This window comes from Capsicum annuum, chromosome 6, assembly GCF_002878395.1.
Source record: "Capsicum annuum cultivar UCD-10X-F1 chromosome 6, UCD10Xv1.1, whole genome shotgun sequence".
Taxonomy (NCBI): domain Eukaryota; kingdom Viridiplantae; phylum Streptophyta; class Magnoliopsida; order Solanales; family Solanaceae; genus Capsicum; species Capsicum annuum.
In genome coordinates this window covers 95,483,845-95,504,457 of record NC_061116.1, presented here as the reverse complement: position 1 = coordinate 95,504,457, position 20,613 = coordinate 95,483,845, and the positions used below count along the sequence as shown (strand labels likewise).

Genomic DNA, 20,613 nt, shown 5'->3' with positions numbered 1-20,613 from the left:
TCTTTCACACTCGAGTTCAAAATAACTCCATTAAGACCAAAAGGTCTTAATGGAGTTATTTTGAACTCGAGTGTGAAAGAAATCCACAACGTGATTGATTTTGATAGATGGGAAGCATGATGGCTCCCGATGTATATTTATATATTACTGAAATTTTTTTGTTGTGGATTGTCTTTGAAATGATCTGAGCTAAGTCCAGGAGAAATCTTTAGCACCGAGTGAGAGGTATAAAGTGACCTTACTTTCCTAGAACTATGTGCCCCCGTAGGAGTGAGCCTGAGGCTGATTTATATAGTGATCACTAGTTTGTGTGGAATTGATATCAATAGTCCTACTCCAATGGTAAGTATAGGACGACTCTCCCCAACGTGGGTTGTACGTTAGACTCTATGTAGCTCACATGGTTTATGTCGGTTATAGGATCTCCCAGTATGTGTATGTTTCCTTGTGTCTATGGTGAACGGTGAAGTGATTTGAAAGTGGAATTTTGAAAGTTACTCTTTCGAAAGATTTAAATGATATTTACATTTTAAGGATTGATAACCTTGATGAACTGAAAGTGATTGACAAATTATATGATGACTCACATGTGTTATTGTACTTATTTCATCCTCTCATAATTATGATGATTTTCTTCGAGCTATGTGAGTCTTTCATACATCCTGCATATTTCTTAAAATTATTTATGATGATTATGTTTATAAAATTGCATACACCCCCATATACTCAGTTCCTTTCCATGGTACTGACCCACATCTTTAGATGTGGGCTACATTTTTTCAGAATGTAGGTTCAGGTGCTCAATTCTAGGTTAGACAGTGATTCTTCAGGCACACTATTCTACATCCTCTGTTGTGGTGAGTCCTCATGTTCCGAGGACGTGATGTTTGATGTTGCTTTCATGGAATTTTTTACATTTGATAACTGAGTATAAGTCAGTTGGGGCATGTCTCAATGGATCGCTGGTTCTATTGATTTTCTTAGAGGCTTGTCAGACTATTATAGATGTTGGGAGTTGACTAATAAGTCGTATTTTGTTATCTTTCTGAAATTCTTTTATTCTTGGATGATGATTACTTTGTTGATAGTTGAGGGTTATTTATGGAAACCCCGTTGATTTGTGTTGAACTGAATGAAAATGGCTCAAAGAGTTAGCTTGGGGCTACTCGTAGCCTCAAGCACCGTGTGACGCTTGAGACCCGTTTTCTGGGGCGTTACAAACTTGGTATCAGAGCCTAAGGTTTTAAGGTGTCCTAGGGAGTCTGACAAGCTGTATTAAGTGGAGTCTTGATCATCAGTGTGTAGCGCGCCACATCTATAAGCAAGAGGCTACGAGACGTTTTAAGAAAAAGTGTGATTCTTTATTTCAAAAGTCTATCGTTCTTCAAGTGTCTCTCTCTGCTATTGATTCGTGCTCTCCACTTTCAAAAATATGCCTCTATTGATTGTCGGACCTGAATGGTCAAGTTTTAGTTTCTGGGTGCATTCGTGTTTGAGTGGTCTGGGAATTCTGTGTCACCCAAGAATCATTTTATCTCTTACCTCAAAGCTAGAAAGCTTATTTCCAAGGGGTGTATTTACCATTTAGTTAGAGTCAAAGACACTAAGTCTGAGACTCCAACTCTCCAGTTTGTTAACGTCGTCAATGAGTTTTCTGATGTCTTTCTAGATGATCTCCCAGGGATACCTTTTGACAGAGAGATAGAGTTTGGGATTGATCTTCTTCCCGATACTCAGCCTATTTCTATTTCTCCTTATCGTATGGCCTCTGCAGAACTTAAGGAGTTGAAAAAGCAACTTAAAGATCTACTAGATAAGGGTTTCATAAGGCCCAGTGTTTCTCCTTGGAGTGCTCCTGTGTTGTTTGTGAGAAAGAAAGATGGCTCTTTGCATAGGTGCGTTGATTACCGCCAACTGAATAAAGTCACTATAAAAAATAAGTACCCCTTCTGAGAATAGATGATTTGTTTGACCAATTGCAAGGTGCAAGTTATTTCTCAAAGATAGACCTTCGTTCCGGCTATCATCAACTCAACGTTAGGGAGTGTGACATCCCGAAAACCATTTACTGAACTCGTTATGGCCATTTTGAGTTTCTTGTTATGTCTTTAGGGTTAACTAATGCTCCAGTAGCTTTTATGGACCTCATGAATCGAGTGTTTAGACCATATCTAGATATGTTTGTCAAAGTGTTCATCGATGATATACTGGTGTACTCTCGTAGTGAGGATGAACATTCTGATCATCTCCGAACTGTCTTGCAAACCCTTAGAGATCATAAGTTATTTGCCAAGTTCAGTAAGTGTGAGTTTTGGCTAAGGGCAGTTGCTTTTTTGGGTCATATCATTTCTTCCGAGGGTATTAGAGTTGATCCCCAAAAGATTGAAGATATTAGAAATTGGCCTAGACCTATTTCTCCTATTGATATTTGAAGTTTTTTGGGTTTAGCTGGCTATTACGGTCATTTGTTAAGGATTTCTCCTCTATAGCATTTCCTATGACTCGGTTGACCCAAAAGAAAGTGAAGTTCTGGTGGTCCGAATCTTGTGAGAAGAGTTTTCAGGAGTTGAAGACTCGACCCACTTTAGCCCCTGTTTTGACTTTTCCTGATGGTGTTGATGGTTTTATGGTGTACTATGATGCTTCAAGAGTTGGGTTGGGTTGCGTATTGATGCAGAAGGTTAAGGTGATAGCTTATGCATCTAGACAGTTAAAACCTCATGAGAAAAATTACCCCACCCATGACCTTGAGTTGGCTGCTGTTGTGTTTGCTTTGAAAATCTGGAGACACTATTTGTATGGTGTCCATGTTGATGTTTTCACTGATCATAAGAGTCTGCAGTATGTGTTTACCTAGAGAGAATTGAATCTTAGGCAGAGATGGTGGTTAGAATTGTTAAAGGACTATGATATGAGTGTGCTGTACCATCCGGGCAAGGCCAATGTTCTGGCGGATGCCCTAAGTAGAGTGTCCATAGGTAGTATTTCACATGTGGTAGAAGGTAAGAAAGAGTTGGCTCATGATGTACATCGTTTGGCTAGATTGGGGGTTAGGTTGTTTGACTCTGCTGAAGGTAGTATAGGGGTTCAGAGTAGTTTTGAATCCTCCTTAGTCTCGGAAGTAAAGGAAAAGCAATACTTAGATGCTAGTTTGGTCAGACTGAAGGAGTCAGTCAAGGACCAAAAAGTAGAGGTTTCCTCCTAAGAGGGAGATGGTGTGTTGAGATTGCAGGGTAGATTGTGTGTCCCGAATGCTGATGATCTGAGATAAAGGATTATGGCTGAAACGCGGGGTTCGATATTCTATTCATCCTGGTGTCACCAAGATGTACCGAGACTTGCGGGAAATCTATTGGTGGAGTGGCATGAAGAAAGATATAGCAGCGTTTGTGGCTAAGTGTGCAACATACCAACAGGTTAAGGTTGAACACCAAATACCTGGTGGCATGATGCAAGACTTTAGTAATCCCACCTGGAAGTGGGAAGAGATAAATATGGACTTCGTGATTGGTTTACCTCCTTCCCGAAGCCATCATGATTCCATTTGGGTTGTGGTTAATAGGTTGACTAAGTCTGCTTATTTCTTGCCTGTTCATACTTCATATACTGCTGAGGATTACGCTAGATTGTATATTTGAGATCTAGTCAGACTGCATGAAGTTCCCTTGTCTATCATTTTGGATAGGGGTACTCAGTTCACTTCGCAATTTTAGAAAGCTTTTCAGAAGGGTCTTGGTACCCAAGTGCTTTTGAGTTCTGCTTTTCATCCACAGACCGATGGTCAGGCTGAGCGAACCATCCAGACCTTAGAGGATATGTTGAGAGCTTGTACACTTGACTTTAAGGAAAGTTGGGATGATAACTTACCGTTGATAGAGTTTGCTTACAATAACAGTTTCCACTCTAGTATTGGCATGGCTCCGTTTGAAGCCTTATATGGGAGGAAGTGTAGATCACCAATAGGTTAGTTCGAGGTGGGTGAAGTGGCTATGAGTGGTCCTGATTCGGTATTTGAGGCTATGGAAAAATTTAAGTTGATTAGGGAAAGGTTAAAAACTGCACAGAGTCATCAGAAGTCATATGCGGATGTTAGAAGAAGAGACCTTGAGTTTGAAGTTGGTGACCTAGTGTATCTGAAAATTTCACCCATGAGGGGGGGGTGAAGAGATTCGGAAAGAAGGGAAAGCTTAGTCCCTATTATTTTGGTCCTTACAAAATTCTTAGCCGTGTTGGTAAGGTGGTTTATAAGGTCGAGTTGCCTTCCGAGTTGTCCTCTGTTCATCCAATATTTCATGTCTCTATGCTTAGAAAGCATATTAGCGATGCTGTGGTAGTGGATTCCTCTGTGAGTACTGACATTCAAGAAAATCTTTCTTTTGATGAGATTCCTGTTGAGATTCTTGATTTCAGTGTTTGAAGACTAAGGAACAAAGAAGTTCCCTTGGTCAAGGTATTGTGGCGAAACCAATCTGTTGAGGGTGCAACTTGGGAAGCTGAGGCGGATATGCGATCCATGTACCGGCACCTATTTTCTATGAACTCTGATCAAGCCGAAGGTACCGTTCTTTCCTAAATCATGCACTTTTGATAAAAGTTGCAGCAGTTCAGCTGCATTTATATGTGTTCAGCTGTAGTTTCTTGAATTTATGCATTCTATGTTGCATTCGGAGTGAGAAACGATGTGGTGATGAGTCTAACGAATGGTTTCAGCTGTATGCTCTATTCCCTATATAATCTTGGCATATCTACCGTTATTCGAGGATGAATATTTCTAAGGGGGGATGATGTAATACCCCAGGAAATTTTTTGTTGAAATTTTATACGTAAACATGTCAGGTTCTATCTTCTAGAATGAATTATAAATTTTTCGTGCATAATGTCTTAGATTATGACCCACCATTACGTAGAGTATCGAATAAGCTTTCCAATGATATGTGGATCATCCAAAATGGACACCCGAGCGACGAGTTATGAACATTCCGATCGAACCGTGAATAGTAGTGAACAGTAAAACGTGCAAGAAAAAGTACTGAGGCCTGACGTATTTTTTCTCCAACTTTAAATGATCATAACTCCTTGTACATAATGATTTGGGTGATCTACTATATATCAATGGAAATCTCTGTGAGTCCTCTTTCCAATGAAATTGGTTTCATCCAATTTGTCTATCGAAGCAAAAAGTTATGGTCGATCTACTTGAGCCTATCAAAAGTGAATTTTTGGGTCAACTTCAAACGATCATAAATCCTTGTACACAATGATCTGGGTGAGATACTATATATCAATGAAAATTTATGAGAGTCCTCTTTCTAATGAAATTAGTTTCATCCAATTTGGATATCAGAGTAAAACGTTATGGTTGATCTACTTCAGACTATCAAAACAGTCCACCAAAGGACAGATTCGAGAATTATTTGATTTTTAGGGGCATTTTGGTCATTCCCCCTCACCCAAAATCCGTCCAAACCCTATATTAAAGCCTATTAGAAGCATTATATGTTATATTTCATCAAATTCCCTCAAAAAAAAAAACCTAAGCTCCTACATCCAACTTCAAGAACCTCCAAAGTTCACCATTAATTCTGCAAATTTATTCAAGATTCCAAGTTCTTAGTTCAAGAACTCCAAGAACCATCATTCAAAGGCACGATTAACATCTCAAATATGAGTATCGATCTAAAGTTCATCATTCAAGGTATGTGGGGGTTTTCAACAAAAACTCTCTTTCGTTCTCGTGCCCAAAAGTAATTTTCTTTACAAAGGCATGATTTTTATTTGATTTTTTACGAATTTGAAGCATGAACCCACATCTTATGATGATTATTATATGTGGAGATATAAAGCATGAATCTTGAATGATATTTATCATGATTTTGATATTTGGGTCGTGAATCCCCATTGGAAATTCTGCTTTTATTTTCAGAAAGTGTGTGTTATAAGCACGTTGATGTTGAATATTTGAGATATTTTGAATGATTTGACCTTTTGTTCTTAATGGAGTTGTTTTGAACTTGAGTGTGAAAGAAATCCACAACGTGGTTGATTTTGATAGATGGGAAGCATGATGGCTCCCGATGTATATTTATATATTATTGAAATTGTTTTGTTGTGGATTGTCTTTGAAATGATCTGAGATGAGTTCGGGAAAAATTTTTAGCACTGAGTGGGAGGTATAAAGCGACCCTACTTCCCTAGAACTACGTGGCCTCATAGCAGTAAGCCTGAGGCTGATTTATATAGTGATCACTAGTTTGTGTGGATTTGATATCGATAGTCCTACACTGATGGCAAGGATAGGACGGCTCTCCCCAACGTGGGTTGTACGTTGGACTCCATGTAGCTCACATGGTTTATGTCGGTTATAGGATCTCCCAGTGTGTGTGTGTTTCCTTGTATCTGGTGAACGGTGAAGTGATTTGAAAGTGGAATTGTGAAAGTTACTCTTTCAAAAGATTTAAATGATATTTACATTATGAGAATTGATATTCTTGATGAACTGAAAGTTATTGACAAATTATATGATGACTCACATGTGTTATTGTACTTATTTCATCCTCTCATGATTATGATGATTTTCTTCGGGCTATGTGAGTCTTTCATACATCCTTTATATTTCTTATAAATATTTATGATGATGATGTTTATAAAACTGCATACACTCCATATACTCGGTTCCTTTCCATGGTACTGACCCACATCTTCGGATGTGGGTTGCATTTTCTTAGAATGTAGGTTCAGGTGCTCAATTCCAGGTTCGACAATGATTCTTCAGGCACGCTGTTCTACATCCTCTGTTGTGGTGAGTCCTCATGTTCCGAGGATGTGATGTCTGATGTTGGTTTCACAGAATCGTTTATATTTGATAACTGAGTATGAGTCAGTTGGGGCATGTCTCAATGGCTCGCTGGTTTTATTGATTTTTTCAGAGGCTTGTCAAACTAGTATAGATGTTGGGAGTTGACTAATAAGTCGTATTTTGTTATCTTTCTGAAATTCTTTTATTCTTAGATGATGATTGCTTTGGTGATATTTGAGGGTTATTTATGGAAACCCCATTGATTTGTGTTGAACGAATGAAAATGGCTCAAAGGGTTAGCTTGGGGCTACTCAAGCACCGTGTGACGCTCTAGGACCCATTTTTTAGGGCGTTACATTATCCTTTGTTGAGGAGCCAGTATCCATCTTAGCTCGAGATATTAGGTGGCTATATTTTATGGATATTCCTGTGGTTAAGGTCTAATGGAGACACCATTCATTAGATGAGGCTACTTGGGAGGTTGAGTCTGACATGTGAGTAGTTATCCCCAGTTTTTCATTGATTCAGGTATTTCTCTTACCCTTAGTTCGAGGACGAACTAGATTCTTAGTGGTGGATATTATAAAAACTTGATTTTTGTGAATTTTTTATTTTTATGTAATTTGATCATTATACCACTCTATGTGATTGCTACATGATATTTCTAGGGCATAGGGATGACTGGCATGGTTCCTAATGTATTTCGATATTATTTATGTCAGTTTGTGGCTTTAGGAGGTTAATAAAGATCTTAGAGTGGACTTTGATCAACATTTATTATTCCATGTGTTGAATGGAAAAATGAACTACGCCTTTTTTTGGGTTAATTTTTGATTTTATTTATAAATCATCAGTCTAATACATGATGGGACAATCCATCTTACAAGTCTAACACAACACTTGACCCAAATAAATAATGAACTACGCCTGCAGATCCGGAATATCAATTTTGGGTGAGTAATTTGGTTAGTACAGTTTCGTGTCTTTTTTATCTTATTTTGACCCTCTGAAAAATAGTGAAATGGGGTTTTATGGGTTAATTTTGTGAAAACAATCTTTTTTCAAAAATCGGATGTTGTCATTGAGCCTAAAACATCGAATTTAGTCTAAGAGCATATCCATTTACATTCTCGAGATTCCAAACAAATCTTGAGGGTCTCATCAAAAACTTGGAAGAAGCTCCAAGTTTGCTGGTGCAGCACCAACTGATACAGTCGCTTAATAGCCCCTATGGTCGCTTAAGAGATGGTCTCTTAACTGACTAACGGGTAGCTTAGGATACACACTTATATGCCCCTAGCCGCTTACACAACCACCCATCGCTTAACTGAGTGTCGCTTAAGTGACAGGAAGGTCGCTTAAGTGAAGGCCAGCTGAGGTGGCCTAGCCATAGAAGCAACTACCTGGCCACTTAAGCAATGATTGCTTAAGTAACCATTTAGTTGTTTAAAAATCACAATTAGGTCACCATATAAAAATTTTTCCTCGATTTTTCTTTCATTTTTGAGGTTTTGAGCTTTGGGTTTTAGGGGTTTTGGGTGATTTATTCCATTTTCAAGCTTGAGTAAGCTCTAAATCACTATTTTAATTGTTTTACCTCAATTCTCATCATCTAAAACTCGTTAAAATGTGATTTCAAAATAGAATTCGGAGATTTTGGCCTAGAAGGCCTAAAATAGTTTTTCTTCAATTTAAACCACGTTTTAAACCCGTTGTCACTTGGGTTTTTATCATATGGCTTTCTTTAATCATGGGTAATGTGTTTATAGACAAAAATTTCAATGTAATCCCTCTTTTTGAAAACTTATTCCAGGGTCCGTTTTGACCCCAATTTGAAAATAAACAATATGGGTATCGTTGACTTCCTTTTGATGTGTAAATTATATATTTGTATGATTTAGTGAATTTTGAGATTGTTCAAAAAGGAAGGATCCATGTTGAAGGGCTTTAGACCGAGATTTCATTATTTGAGGTAGGTTATGGCTTAATTTTCTTCAAACTGAATTAGGTAGTTAATATTTATATAAAATCATGCTATGGGTATGGGTAATAATTATGAAAATAATTTTATCATTTCCATCTGCCAGTGCAGGGGCTTATGCTATTATGATCAATAATCTGAGATGATATTTTCAATGTGTAGCCTGCATGAGGGTCTTATATGTTGGCCTTGTGTATACGTTGGATTGTTTTTCTTTGTGATATAACTACCCAAGTTGGGATTATTCTGATATTAATGATGTTTTACTTGCATATTTCGCTCTAGTGATACATGACTTATATTGAATAATGGTTGGTTGGCATATATAGTGGATTTTGAGCTCGTGTGTGTGTATATCAGCTGGATTTGAGATCCCCATACTGGTTTGGTTGTGAGAGTTACATCCTCATATCATACATACATTTATAAAATATAGGTACCACTGTGGAAATACTGATTTTTGACAGAAAATGAGACATCTTTACAAAATCTTGTACCATAGCCCATGAGTCGGAGAGAAGATATAGATATGGAGATTAGAGTTGCATTTTGAGATAGTATATGGGTTGTGAACCCCTCCCACCCTCCCTCGGGTCCTACCTGAAGACATGATGATCAGTAGGTGTATACGGATGTTATGCGATAACCTCGATCACATCACATCATCATTATTATCATCTTCCTTACATTTCATCCATTTATGCATCTCAGTGTTGTGTTTATGTACTTTATCTATTGCATTGCCTATTTCTATTTCTTTTACGTATCTATTTCCTGTTATGTGCTACTTTTAAAACTGTTAGTGGAGACGGTGTGAACTATCATTTGGGATATTTTTTGCTTGCCGGTGACATGCTCATAGTGTGTATTTATACACCTTACGTGCTCATTCTGTGTATTTATATACCTCATTTTCTACTTTGCTCAGTCAGCCTATAATACCTACTGAGTACAAGTGGATCGTACTCATCTCTATTGTGTCCTTTGGGTGCAAATCCAAGTACGAGTGCGCCACGCAACAGCTGAGTTTGTGTAGAGATTTGTGGTACATTCGAGGTAGTGGCCGCTCTATGCTTTCAGAGTTGACCTCCAACCTCATCCTATCTAGTTTATTTCGTATTTTGGATTCTGAGATATACTTGTAGTTTTTCGTTCTCTCAGTTGTATTTCAGACTTTGTCAAGTATTTAGATTGTTCTTACACTGTACACTAGGTTTTGGGATATTTTATGGTATTATTTGATATTCAGACTTCTGCTATTATGATACATGTATGGTTTGACTTTGTTCTAGAAGACTCACGTTGGGGATTTGTGTTTGTTTCTCTTTATTCATATCAGTTTGGGTGATTGACTTACTTATCAAATCTTAGCCGCAATAAGTATCATCGTGTCCCGAGTTTTTGCGTGACAATTAAGCTAACTATTCACATAACTTCTTAGTATTTAAATAAATTTTAAAATACATTTTTGAAAATATTTAATTAATAGCAATTAATAATTTAAAAAATATATATACTAGCATAGACACACATAAGCACACACAAACAAATATTTAACCCACATTATATTAAAAAAAAAAGTTCATGTTAATGAATTTGAATGAAATTCAATAATAAGGTAATATAAAATTAACAAAATCATAGTTGAAGAACATAAATACAATATATATATATACACACACACACAGATAAATAGGTAGCTACTAGAATAGACATACATAAGCACACACAAATAAATATTTAACTCACATTATATTAAAAGGCCGAACATGCCTGATTTATTCATAAAAACAAAGAAATAGTCCAACAAAAACAGCTTAAAGGGCCTATGGTCTAAATGAACCGATCCACTTCAGCCAAAAATCCACCTAAAAACATTAAAATAATTAGGCAAAATGGCTGGATGGACCCTTGTACTATGTTCATTTTGTAATGTGGATACTCCTACTTATATGTTTGTTATTTGGACCCTTAAACCCTCTAAAAAGTAATATTTTAAACACTTTTTTGGTGAGTGTAACACACTCGCCCTACGTCAGCTTCCACGTCATTTTAAATACTACATAAAATTCTACATCATTTTTAAAATGCCACATAAGAAATGAAATATTACAAAGATAAAAAATTTAATTGAGAATTAAAAAATAAATAAAAATTAAAATGAGGTTAAGTTTTCTATCTTCTCCATCTTCCTTCTTCATCTTCTCTCTTCTCCTTCTCTCCACTCTCACTTCTCTATCTCTCCACTGCGGCACCACCGCTACCGGTGTGACAACAATCCATTAACACGCTGCCGTTACCTACCACTAGTGTAAACCCCCACCAGCCTCCACTATTTGTGTATTGGTTACAAATTAACCATCAATATTAATATCAAAAGAATCAATATTATCTTTTGTGTGTGTGTTGGTTAAAGATTTAAAATGTGTGGGATGTGAACAATGTAGATAGAAGATGGTGGTGAAAGATGAACGATGTGTGGTTCGTAAAGGGGTCGTCGTCATGGCAGCCTTGGGGCTCTAACGGCCATGGCAACCCATTCTAACTCAGATATCCTAAATCAACAAATTTTTTCATTTTCTTGATTTTGTAGATCACGGTAGGAAACAATCAAGATTTCTTGTTTTGTTGATTGTTTGATTTACAAATCACAGAACCTTATATGATTTCTTGATTTCTTGTTCACAAAATCACAAAAGCAATATGATTTCTTGTTCAATCACGGTAAATCAAACAATCAAGATTTCTTGATTTCTTGTTCACCGCAGCCCGTTCTAACTCAGCCCCTTTTCTGTGAATTTTTATTGATTTACACAATTCTGTGAACTGGATTTGAATCTTGATTGTAAAGATTAAAACTTTCTATGATTTTTGAACTTGGGTTTCGAATTTTATTTGTGAAAGGTTGAAACTTTAGATGATTTTGGAGCAGGGTTTTGAATCTTGTTTATCAAAAAATTGAAATTCGATCTAATTTGAAGTTGGGTTCCGAATCCTATTTGTGAATAGTTGAAACCTTAGATGATTTCTTTTATTTATTTTTTCAAAAGATGTCTACAAAATTTACTATACAAATGCATATATCAATGTGAAGAAATAGTCAAATTATATTTCTTTAATATTAAGAAAGCAAATGTAATAATGTATGCTCCCAACAAGTAGTGTGTTAAGAAATGTAATATTGTATGCTCCCAACAAGTAGTGTGTTAAGAAGCAAAACATAAGAGATGTTTCTAATATTATTCTGAAGGTAATTAATTTATTTTAGACGTCTTGCCATATTTTATTTTCAGTATGAAATATTTAAATTATGGTGAAATTTATTTTTTAGTTAAATTGGCCAAAATTTTATGACTTTTAAGGAATAAAAAATATTTTATGTAATAAATTTTAAAGTTGAATGACATTTAGGTAAAACAAAATTATATAATAATAATAAAAATGGTACAAAAAAATATTAGAATTGGATGACGTTTTTATAATAATTTTAAAAGGTATATGATAAATTCAAAATTAAATAACTAATCCAAAAATGTCTTAATGAATTATTGTTTGTATATAATAAAATAAAATTAGTCCTAAAATTTGATCAAAAGAAAATAAAACATGATAGCAAACCAAGGTAGGGGTGTGCATCGATCGGTTCGATTCGATTTTACATATTATTGGTTCAATTTATCGATTTTCGATTTTTAAATATGCTAAATCAATAACCAAATCAATAAGATATTTTTTATCGGTTTTTAGTCCTTAACAGTTCTGTTTTCAGTTTAACCGATAAGAAAATACTCATAAAATAAAAATAGTAGTAACTAACATGAAAAAAACTGAATCTTAGTTGCAACCAAAAATCCTAAATGATGTGTTTAAATTTACAAAAATCTTCAAGTTTGAACTAAATGTTGTTAGGAGAAATTAAGAGTTTGTATAATTGAAATAATATATATATATATATATATATATATATATATATATATATATATTCTTATTGGGTTATCGGTTTTTCCAATAACCCAATAAGAAAAAATTGAACCGGCCCAATACCCAGTAATTTTTTTGTAAAACCAATAAAAAATCGTTAACCCAATAATAATAAATCAATAACATTTTTATCGGTTCGATTTATTGGTCGATTTGATTTTTGCTCGTCCCTAAACCAAGGAGACAAAAATAGAAGATTGGGAAGAATGAAAAGAAGTGAGATGATATGGTGGAATTCACCTTATAAAATCAATTCAATAACTCCATAAATGATAGCTCTAACTATGATTCGTCCAACACAAAGTTCTGACTTTTAATTCTAGGGAATAACAAAGTCTTTAACACTTTTTAATTAAAAATAAAGAAAACAATTAATTTATTTTGAAAGAGAGAAGTTATCTGTCTTTTTTACAATTGTCACCAAATCAGGGCCACAATTTTGTGGCCATTTAGCACTTCTCATAAAAGAGAGTGAAAATTTATATACATTTAGAAAGGTACAAACAAATTACAAACACCATATATTCTCATATATAATAAGAGGGTGTTTGAGAAGCTTCCCGTCAACATGTGTGATTAGTATTTTGTTCAAGTACACTCATGTCCTTTCAGAACTATTCAAAGTTGTTGGCTATTGTACCAATTGTTTAGAGCACATGTACCTTTTGTTGGACTAACCACCCGTCATTGTAATAGGTTATTTTCATTCACATTCTTTGCTGAAAGAACATTTATCATAGGGGTAATTGGGAAAAATTTTATCATGGGCAAGATTCAACCAACAAAAGTTGTGAGAGTCTCCACCCAATGTAGGTCTTACCAGGATCTTTATTTGCCACTATTTTCTTTCTCTTTCACTCTTTTTACTCACTTTTATTATTTCTCTTCTACCCAACTCAAAATAGTAAGAGAAAAAAATTATGATGGTACAAATTATTTAATTTTATATTTTTTTAAAAATTGAGCAGTAAAATTCTATAATTCAATTTATGGACATTTAATTGGCATTTGGCCATGAAAATTAAAAGCATATTTACTTTATTTGAAATTTTTGAATTTAAAATTAGAGTTGTGTTTGACCATAATAATTTTACGAATTATATTATGTGTCTTACTATTCATGATTTATGATCTTCAGATTTCAGATTTACTCAAGCCTATGTGAGTCATTTATATTTAACATGCATGATTTTATAAATTTTGATGATATTGCTTACTTATTGCATTCACCCTCATATACTCAGTACATCATCAAAGTATTAATCCACATATATGTCTATGTGCTACATTATCTCATAATGTAGGTTCAGGTGCTCAGTTTCAGCAGCGTGAGTGATTTTCGAGCATCTCATCTACATCTCTGCAGTTGGTAAGCCTTCATAGTTTGAGGACTTAATTATTTCGGACTTCCAGTTTATTAGTAGTTGATTTAGTATTTATTTCAGACAGTTTGAGTCAGCTGGGGGTTTGTCCAGTGGCTCTCTAGTTTCAGTTAGTAGAAGCTTGGCGGACTACCAGATTTAGTATTCAGATTTTGTTTCAGTATTCAGGTTTTCAGTATTGTTTTACCAAGACTTTTGAGATTAGTATGTTTCAGACATAACCAGTTATTTCAGATAGACTTCCGCATTTAGTATGATTTTTCATTCATATTCTCCTATTTTGAGACTCAGACTTAGTAGAAAGCAGTCAGAGTTAGCTCAGGATTACTTGTAGTTTGAAGCACCCGTGTGCATCCTGGGAACTCAGATTTTGGGGAGTTACAATTGATCCCTCCATCAGTGGTACCTAAATAATGTTATTTGTTAAAAAAATTTAATAGTGATTTCATAGTGCTGCAAATGAATTCCAACAAATATGTAATCAGTCGCAACAGATTACTTACCTGTTGGGATTCATGTTACGCTCCTAAAGCTAATTTCAACAGATGAGTCATCTATTGTAACAGGTGAATCATATGTTGCAACAAACTATATATCTGTTGCAACAGATGAAGCACCTGTTCGAATTAATGGTATAGTACTGAGGAACCTTTAAAGCTGATTCCAACAGATGAGTGGCATATTGCAACAGATAATTAACCAATTGCGATAGATGACATACCTGTTGCAACAAACGATGATCTGTTAGAATCAAGGTTAGGTTCTATCGCAATATGTTACTAATATGTTGCAACATATATTTATTGAAATTGAGTTCAGGTTCTGTTGCAATAGGTTAATAATCTGTTGCAACAGATATTTACCCTATTGCAACAAACAACACGTCTGTTGGAAACGAGTTCAAGTTCTGTTGCAACAGGTTACTAATTTGTTGCAACAAATTTAAATCATGTTGCACCAGATAACTAATCTTAAGTCTCATTTGAACAAACAGAAGAGGTAGCTGGGATTAAATGTCAGTATCAACTGTTACAGACCAAGAAAAAGAATAAGTGAGATCCCCACAAACTGAAACCCGGTGATAAGGAATCAGGTAATAACCCAGAGAAACAGAGAAGCAATTACAAACAAATAAAAATGAAACTTTAAATGGCCATAATATGAAAGAGAAATTCTTCTTTGAACAGCGAAAAAAATTTCCAACAACAAATTCTCGACTTCTCAAAGATCAAGCGGATTCTTCTTCGGCGGATTAGGCATTGACAAAGCATATCTTAAAATTTCTATCGGTCTAGTGGGATGTCATACCAGTTCCTCCTGGCCCTCTGAAGGACATCTTATCAGCTCCAATATGTTAACCACTTCTGCCATATCAGGCCTGTTTGAAGGGACTTGTGATGTGCAGATTAAACCCAACTTCATCACAGGAATCGCTTCCTCAGCAGGGAATTTTCCATGCAGCCTCCCATCTACACATTCTTCCACCTTGCCTTTTTCCAATGCGCCCCTTACCATGTCACATAATAACATAACATCGTCCGCCATGTACTCAACTGGCTTCTTTCCAGTGACTATCTCCAGAACAAGAACTCCAAACCCATACACATCACATTTCTCAGTTATCTTCACGGTCTTGCAAGCAAATTCAGGTGCCATGTAACCAAGTGCACTTTGTATCTTGCTGCTCAAAAAATATCGATCTAACATTGGTAACAAACTTGCTAACCCATAATCCGCAACTTTAGGATCACCAGAGCTATCAATCAAAATATTGTTGGACTTGAGGTTATAGTGAATTATGTTCATTTGATGTAAGTTAGCCAAGCCTTTTGCTGTCCCAAGAATAATGTTGAAACGCTCATTCCATGAAAGCAAGTTTTTACTAGAACCTTCATGGATATGCTCATACAAATTTCCACCAGTTATGAATTCATATATAAGTAGCTGCAGTGATGGTGTCCAATAATAACCTTGAAGAGCCACAAGATTAGGGTGATGAACTTTTCCCAATTTCTTAACCTCCTTTTCGAAGTCTCCCTGAGACTTAACAAGACCAGAGACAGTAAGCTTCTTAATGGCCACAGGCATACCATCTCCAAGGACAGTGCGATAAACGGCTCCAAAACCACCACGTCCGAGCTCACAATCCTTGTTAAGCAGAGCATGTGACCCTGTGCTGAAGTCAAGTTCGCCTGAGAACATGATAAGCTTACCAGAATCTGCATCTGTACTGTGGGAGGGGCTAAAGTCATCTCCACCAGAAAATCTAAGGGCAGCAGCAGAGTGAGAAGTTGCAGAACGTACGCGAAGATTTAGAACAGTGATGGAAATAACACCAACAACAATAATAGCAGCTGCACTAATGGCAATGAGGGCAGAGATGCTTAGGATTTTCTTCTGGTGGCCTAATGTTGGAGGAATAGCACCAGGCATAGAATCTGTGGAATTGGGATTCAGAACAATTGGCTTGGGAAGGACAGTTGAACACGACCTATTAGCAGCAGCCCCACAAAGAGACGGATTGGCTGCCACTGAATAAGGAGAAATAGTGTTAAAAAAACCACCAAAAGGCAGTTCACCCTTTAGCTGGTTGTGTGAGATGTTGAATGATTTGAGGTGAACAAGATTTACCAGCTGCTTTGGTAAGATTCCAGTTAATTTGTTAAAGGAGAAGTCAACATTTTGTAAGTTAATTAGTTTAGCAAAGGTTGCAGGTACAGGGCCAGTTAAGCCATTATGAGACAACGACCTGCCAAATTGATGGAAACAAAATGATTAACCAAGCATTGAGGAAAGCTGACATTCAGAAACTACTCTGTAATAAATTTGAAGGATATGTCACATAAAAACATCGAAAACCAGGTAAAAACTTCTTGTAAAATATCATCTGAAATTGCCTTATCTAGAAAAAAAAAAAGAGAGCATATTATCTAGAATCATAACAAGAAGCTATTTGATCAATAACTCCTTATCAATGCAGGAAAACTCTACATGATTGCTAGAAGCTTAGAACTACTGACAAACTAATATAACATGATAAATAATCTCTAGTATGAGGATTCACTGATCTTCTCACTAGAATTTTGACAAGCCAAAAGAATTTTTTCTGAGAGGAAACTGTGGAAAAGAATGCAAATGCTAGTTGCTTAACTATATATTGATCAGGTTTTGCTGTACAATAACTTTCCAAGCAGAGAGAGACATGTAAAATGAACATATAAATGAAGCATAGAAGAGAAACAAGACTTACAAAGACATAAGTTTAGAACATTTTCCAATAGATGTAGGAATTTCTCCCGTCAAGGCATTCCTCTCCAGCTTCAGTTTCCTGAGAGAATAGGCTCCACCAAGTTCCAAAGGGATGCTACCATTTAACTGATTCTCACTTAAGTCAAGAACATCCAGTGACTTCAGGTGGCCAACATTCTCAGGAATGGTGCCTACAAGTGAATTTCTAGACAAATTCAAGGACTGCAAGCTATTAAATTCACCAATAGAAAATGGAATTTCACCAGCTAACCCATTGCAAGAAATATCGAGAGCTAGAAGCTTTTGACGAGAGTTGTCCAGTGAAGAAGCAAATGCATTCTTCAAGCCCCCACTTAATTTATTCTCAGAAAACAAAACTTGTCGCAATCCTAATTTGAATATCCAAGGAGGAAGATCACCCGTCAAAGAGTTCTGACTAACATCCAGTGTCATAAGATTAACACAACTACTCATGGACTTGGGCAAGTTCCCATAAATAGCATTTCGCGACATGTTCAGTAATTTCAATGATTGAAGCTTCCCAACTGAAAACGGTAACTGACCAGAGAAATTGTTCACAGAAAGATCAAGAATCTCAAGGCTTTTCATTTCTCCAATCCATTTTGGTAAAGTACCAACAAATGCGTTGTGTTTCAAAATCAATTCATTACACAAACTAAGCATCTGCATTGTTTTTGGAAGTTCTCCAGAGAAAGAATTTTCACTCAAATCAATCGACCTCAACAGCAAACAACTTCCAATTCTATCTGGAACTTCACCTTTGAGATGATTTTTCCTCAAATTTATGGCTCTCAAATTAAACATATCTTCAATGCCTACTGGAATTTCACCTTCCAGCAAATTATCTGACAGATCAAGGGAACTTAGCCCATTCAAAGACCAAATTTCAGAAGGTAAAAATCCTGAAAACTGATTGGAAGACAAGTTTAAAGACCCCAATGCCATACATTCTTTCAAACTTTCAGGAATTTTCCCTGAAAATTTATTCTTGGACAAAGAAATTGATCTCAAAGGCCCACATTGTTGAAAGAGATCACCCGGAATCGGCCCAAATAGGTTGTTCTCGCTCAAGTCTAGAATCCTCAGATTTGCGAGTTGAACAACACTGGTACTTATACTCCCTGTAAAATTGTTCTTCGCAAGCGAAAGCTTTCGAAGAAACTGCAACCTCATTAGCCCTCTGCTAATCTTACCTGAAAGGCCAAACCCATCTAGAACAATTTGAGAGACCCTATTGGATCTGGGGTTGCATTTGATTCCATCCCAGCAGCAGGGACTATCATCTTCTTCATTCCAAGACACCAGCTTTCCTTGTGGATCACGAACATCAGCCTTGAATACCATTAACCCCAGTATATCATCATTAAAAGACAAGTTCAATGCTTTAACAAAAATAGGAGATAATATGTGACATAATATTACTATACCAAAGACCTTCCTCATTTCCATTCTCCCCCTCAATAATCACAAAGCACTGTGTATGTTGCTCATAATCCTATTAGCAACCCCAAATGTATACATACAAGAACAAGCAAAAGATAGAAGCTTTGGCTCAGGCGATTACAATGGCATGCGAACAACCTAACTGCCTATAAAATGGGAGAAAAAATAGGGGAAACAATTAAAAAGATACCCAGTATTTGTACTGGTTGAAGGATGAAGAAGCCAGTGGAATGGTGAACGTATTTGCAACTTTGTTCAAAAGAATCAAACGCTGAGCCATTAGCTAAGACCAAAAGCCCTAGAAGACTGATTCTAGAAATACGCAAAGAGCCAATTTTAATGAAGATAAGTGGAGATGAACAAAATGTACAGAAACAGCTGTCTGAGAGTTGAATTTTGGTCACAGAACAAAAGGGAAATCTGAAGCAGCTGAAGTTTAATTGAGAAGGCAAGAAGCACACAATGTGAATTGGGATTTCACCGGGAAATGGAAATCGCCGGCGATAATGAAGTGAAGGTAGGCTTATTAATGAGCTACCGAGAAAGTAGATGAAGTAAAGTTTCCGGGGGGACGGCGAGTCAGTGGAGCATTTATTAACGCTCTCTTTCTCTCTCTTACACAGCCTTTAATTAACGGGAAAAAGAAAGCAGGGGGAAGAACCGATAAGGAGAGATGAGGGAGTCGGTACTTTTATTATTGATAACACGTGGCATTTATGTTTGGTTACGCTGAGTCTGATGTGGCATACATGTAAGACTCTGTCACAATGGAAGTAAATGGACGATCTGAAATTTAGCAAACAAAGGGAATTAATTAATACTCCCTCGATTCCATATTAGTTAAAAAAAATATAATAGTGATCCCACTTATTAAGAAACTAGTTTAAGTGTATGAGTTTGTGTGTACCTCACTTTAATAAGTTTCTTTAAATAATAAAGATAAATATAATAATTAAATTTAATATCTTTTGAATATCTAAAGATGAAGAACTTATTTATTAAACTTAATTTTTATCAAAAATATTTAAAAAAATAATAAAGATATCAAAACACTATAATTAAACATAACTTTTACACAAAAAATTCTTCAAAACCAACCGACATTCATCTATGATTTGTAAACTATATAAAAAATATATAATAGTAATCAAAAAGCTTCGATTTTGATCCAACTAATTCTTGTCTAAACGAAAATTTTGACCCTAAAGATGATTGTGAATGAAAACAAAGAATATATATATACACACACACATGTTGACTTCTATTATGCTGACAAAAATAGTAAAGAAGTTGAGGGTTAGAAAATCAAACATCCACCAATCTAGACATGCAATCGAATCAAGTCAAATAAACATCAATTATGTTCTCCCAATAGGCAAATCAGTTTTTTCTCTAGTTTAATGAACATCTTAATATTTATAGAAGTATTTCCTTAATAGAGTCATATTTTAGAAGTATTTTTCTAATTGAACAATAGAAAGAAAAATATTAATTAATTTTCCTACCATATATTTTAGGAGTCCCATATATTTTAGAAAGTCTAGTTAATATAATGAAAAATAATAAATAATAAATTAAAAAATAGTGAAAAGACAATTTTGTCTAAAGAAAAGTTTTTTAATGAAGGGTAAAAAGTTTAAATCACTTTTCTAAGGGTCTTCACACTTTTAATATATTATAGATTATAGATATAGATTATAGATTAACAAATAGAGATCTGTATATATATATATATATATATATATATATATATATATATA

The 20,613-nt window shown here is 35.5% G+C and overlaps 1 protein-coding gene across 1 annotated transcript; it reads right to left on the bottom strand.

The window, feature by feature from the left end:
* Positions 1 to 15,121: 15,121 nt before the first annotated feature.
* Positions 15,122 to 19,535, bottom strand: LOC107873331 (probable LRR receptor-like serine/threonine-protein kinase IRK). The gene is made up of 2 exons (XM_016720141.2): positions 17,391 to 19,535; positions 15,122 to 16,889 (listed from the first exon to the last, which is right to left on the bottom strand). Exons 1-2 carry the CDS (start codon positions 18,857 to 18,859, stop codon positions 15,443 to 15,445), a joined length of 2,916 nt encoding a protein of 971 aa, XP_016575627.1. The 5' UTR covers positions 18,860 to 19,535; the 3' UTR covers positions 15,122 to 15,442.
* Between the last annotated feature and the right edge of the window lie 1,078 nt (positions 19,536 to 20,613).

Excerpts from the sequence above, each read along its gene's own strand:
- LOC107873331 (XM_016720141.2), bottom strand. The coding sequence starts at position 18,859 with ATGGAAATGAGGAAGGTCTTTGGTATAGTAATATTATGTCACATATTA. Across the intron at positions 16,890-17,390 it reads TGTTCTAAACTTATGTCTTT|GTCGTTGTCTCATAATGGCT; the intron begins GTAAGTCTTGTT and ends TCAATTTGGCAG.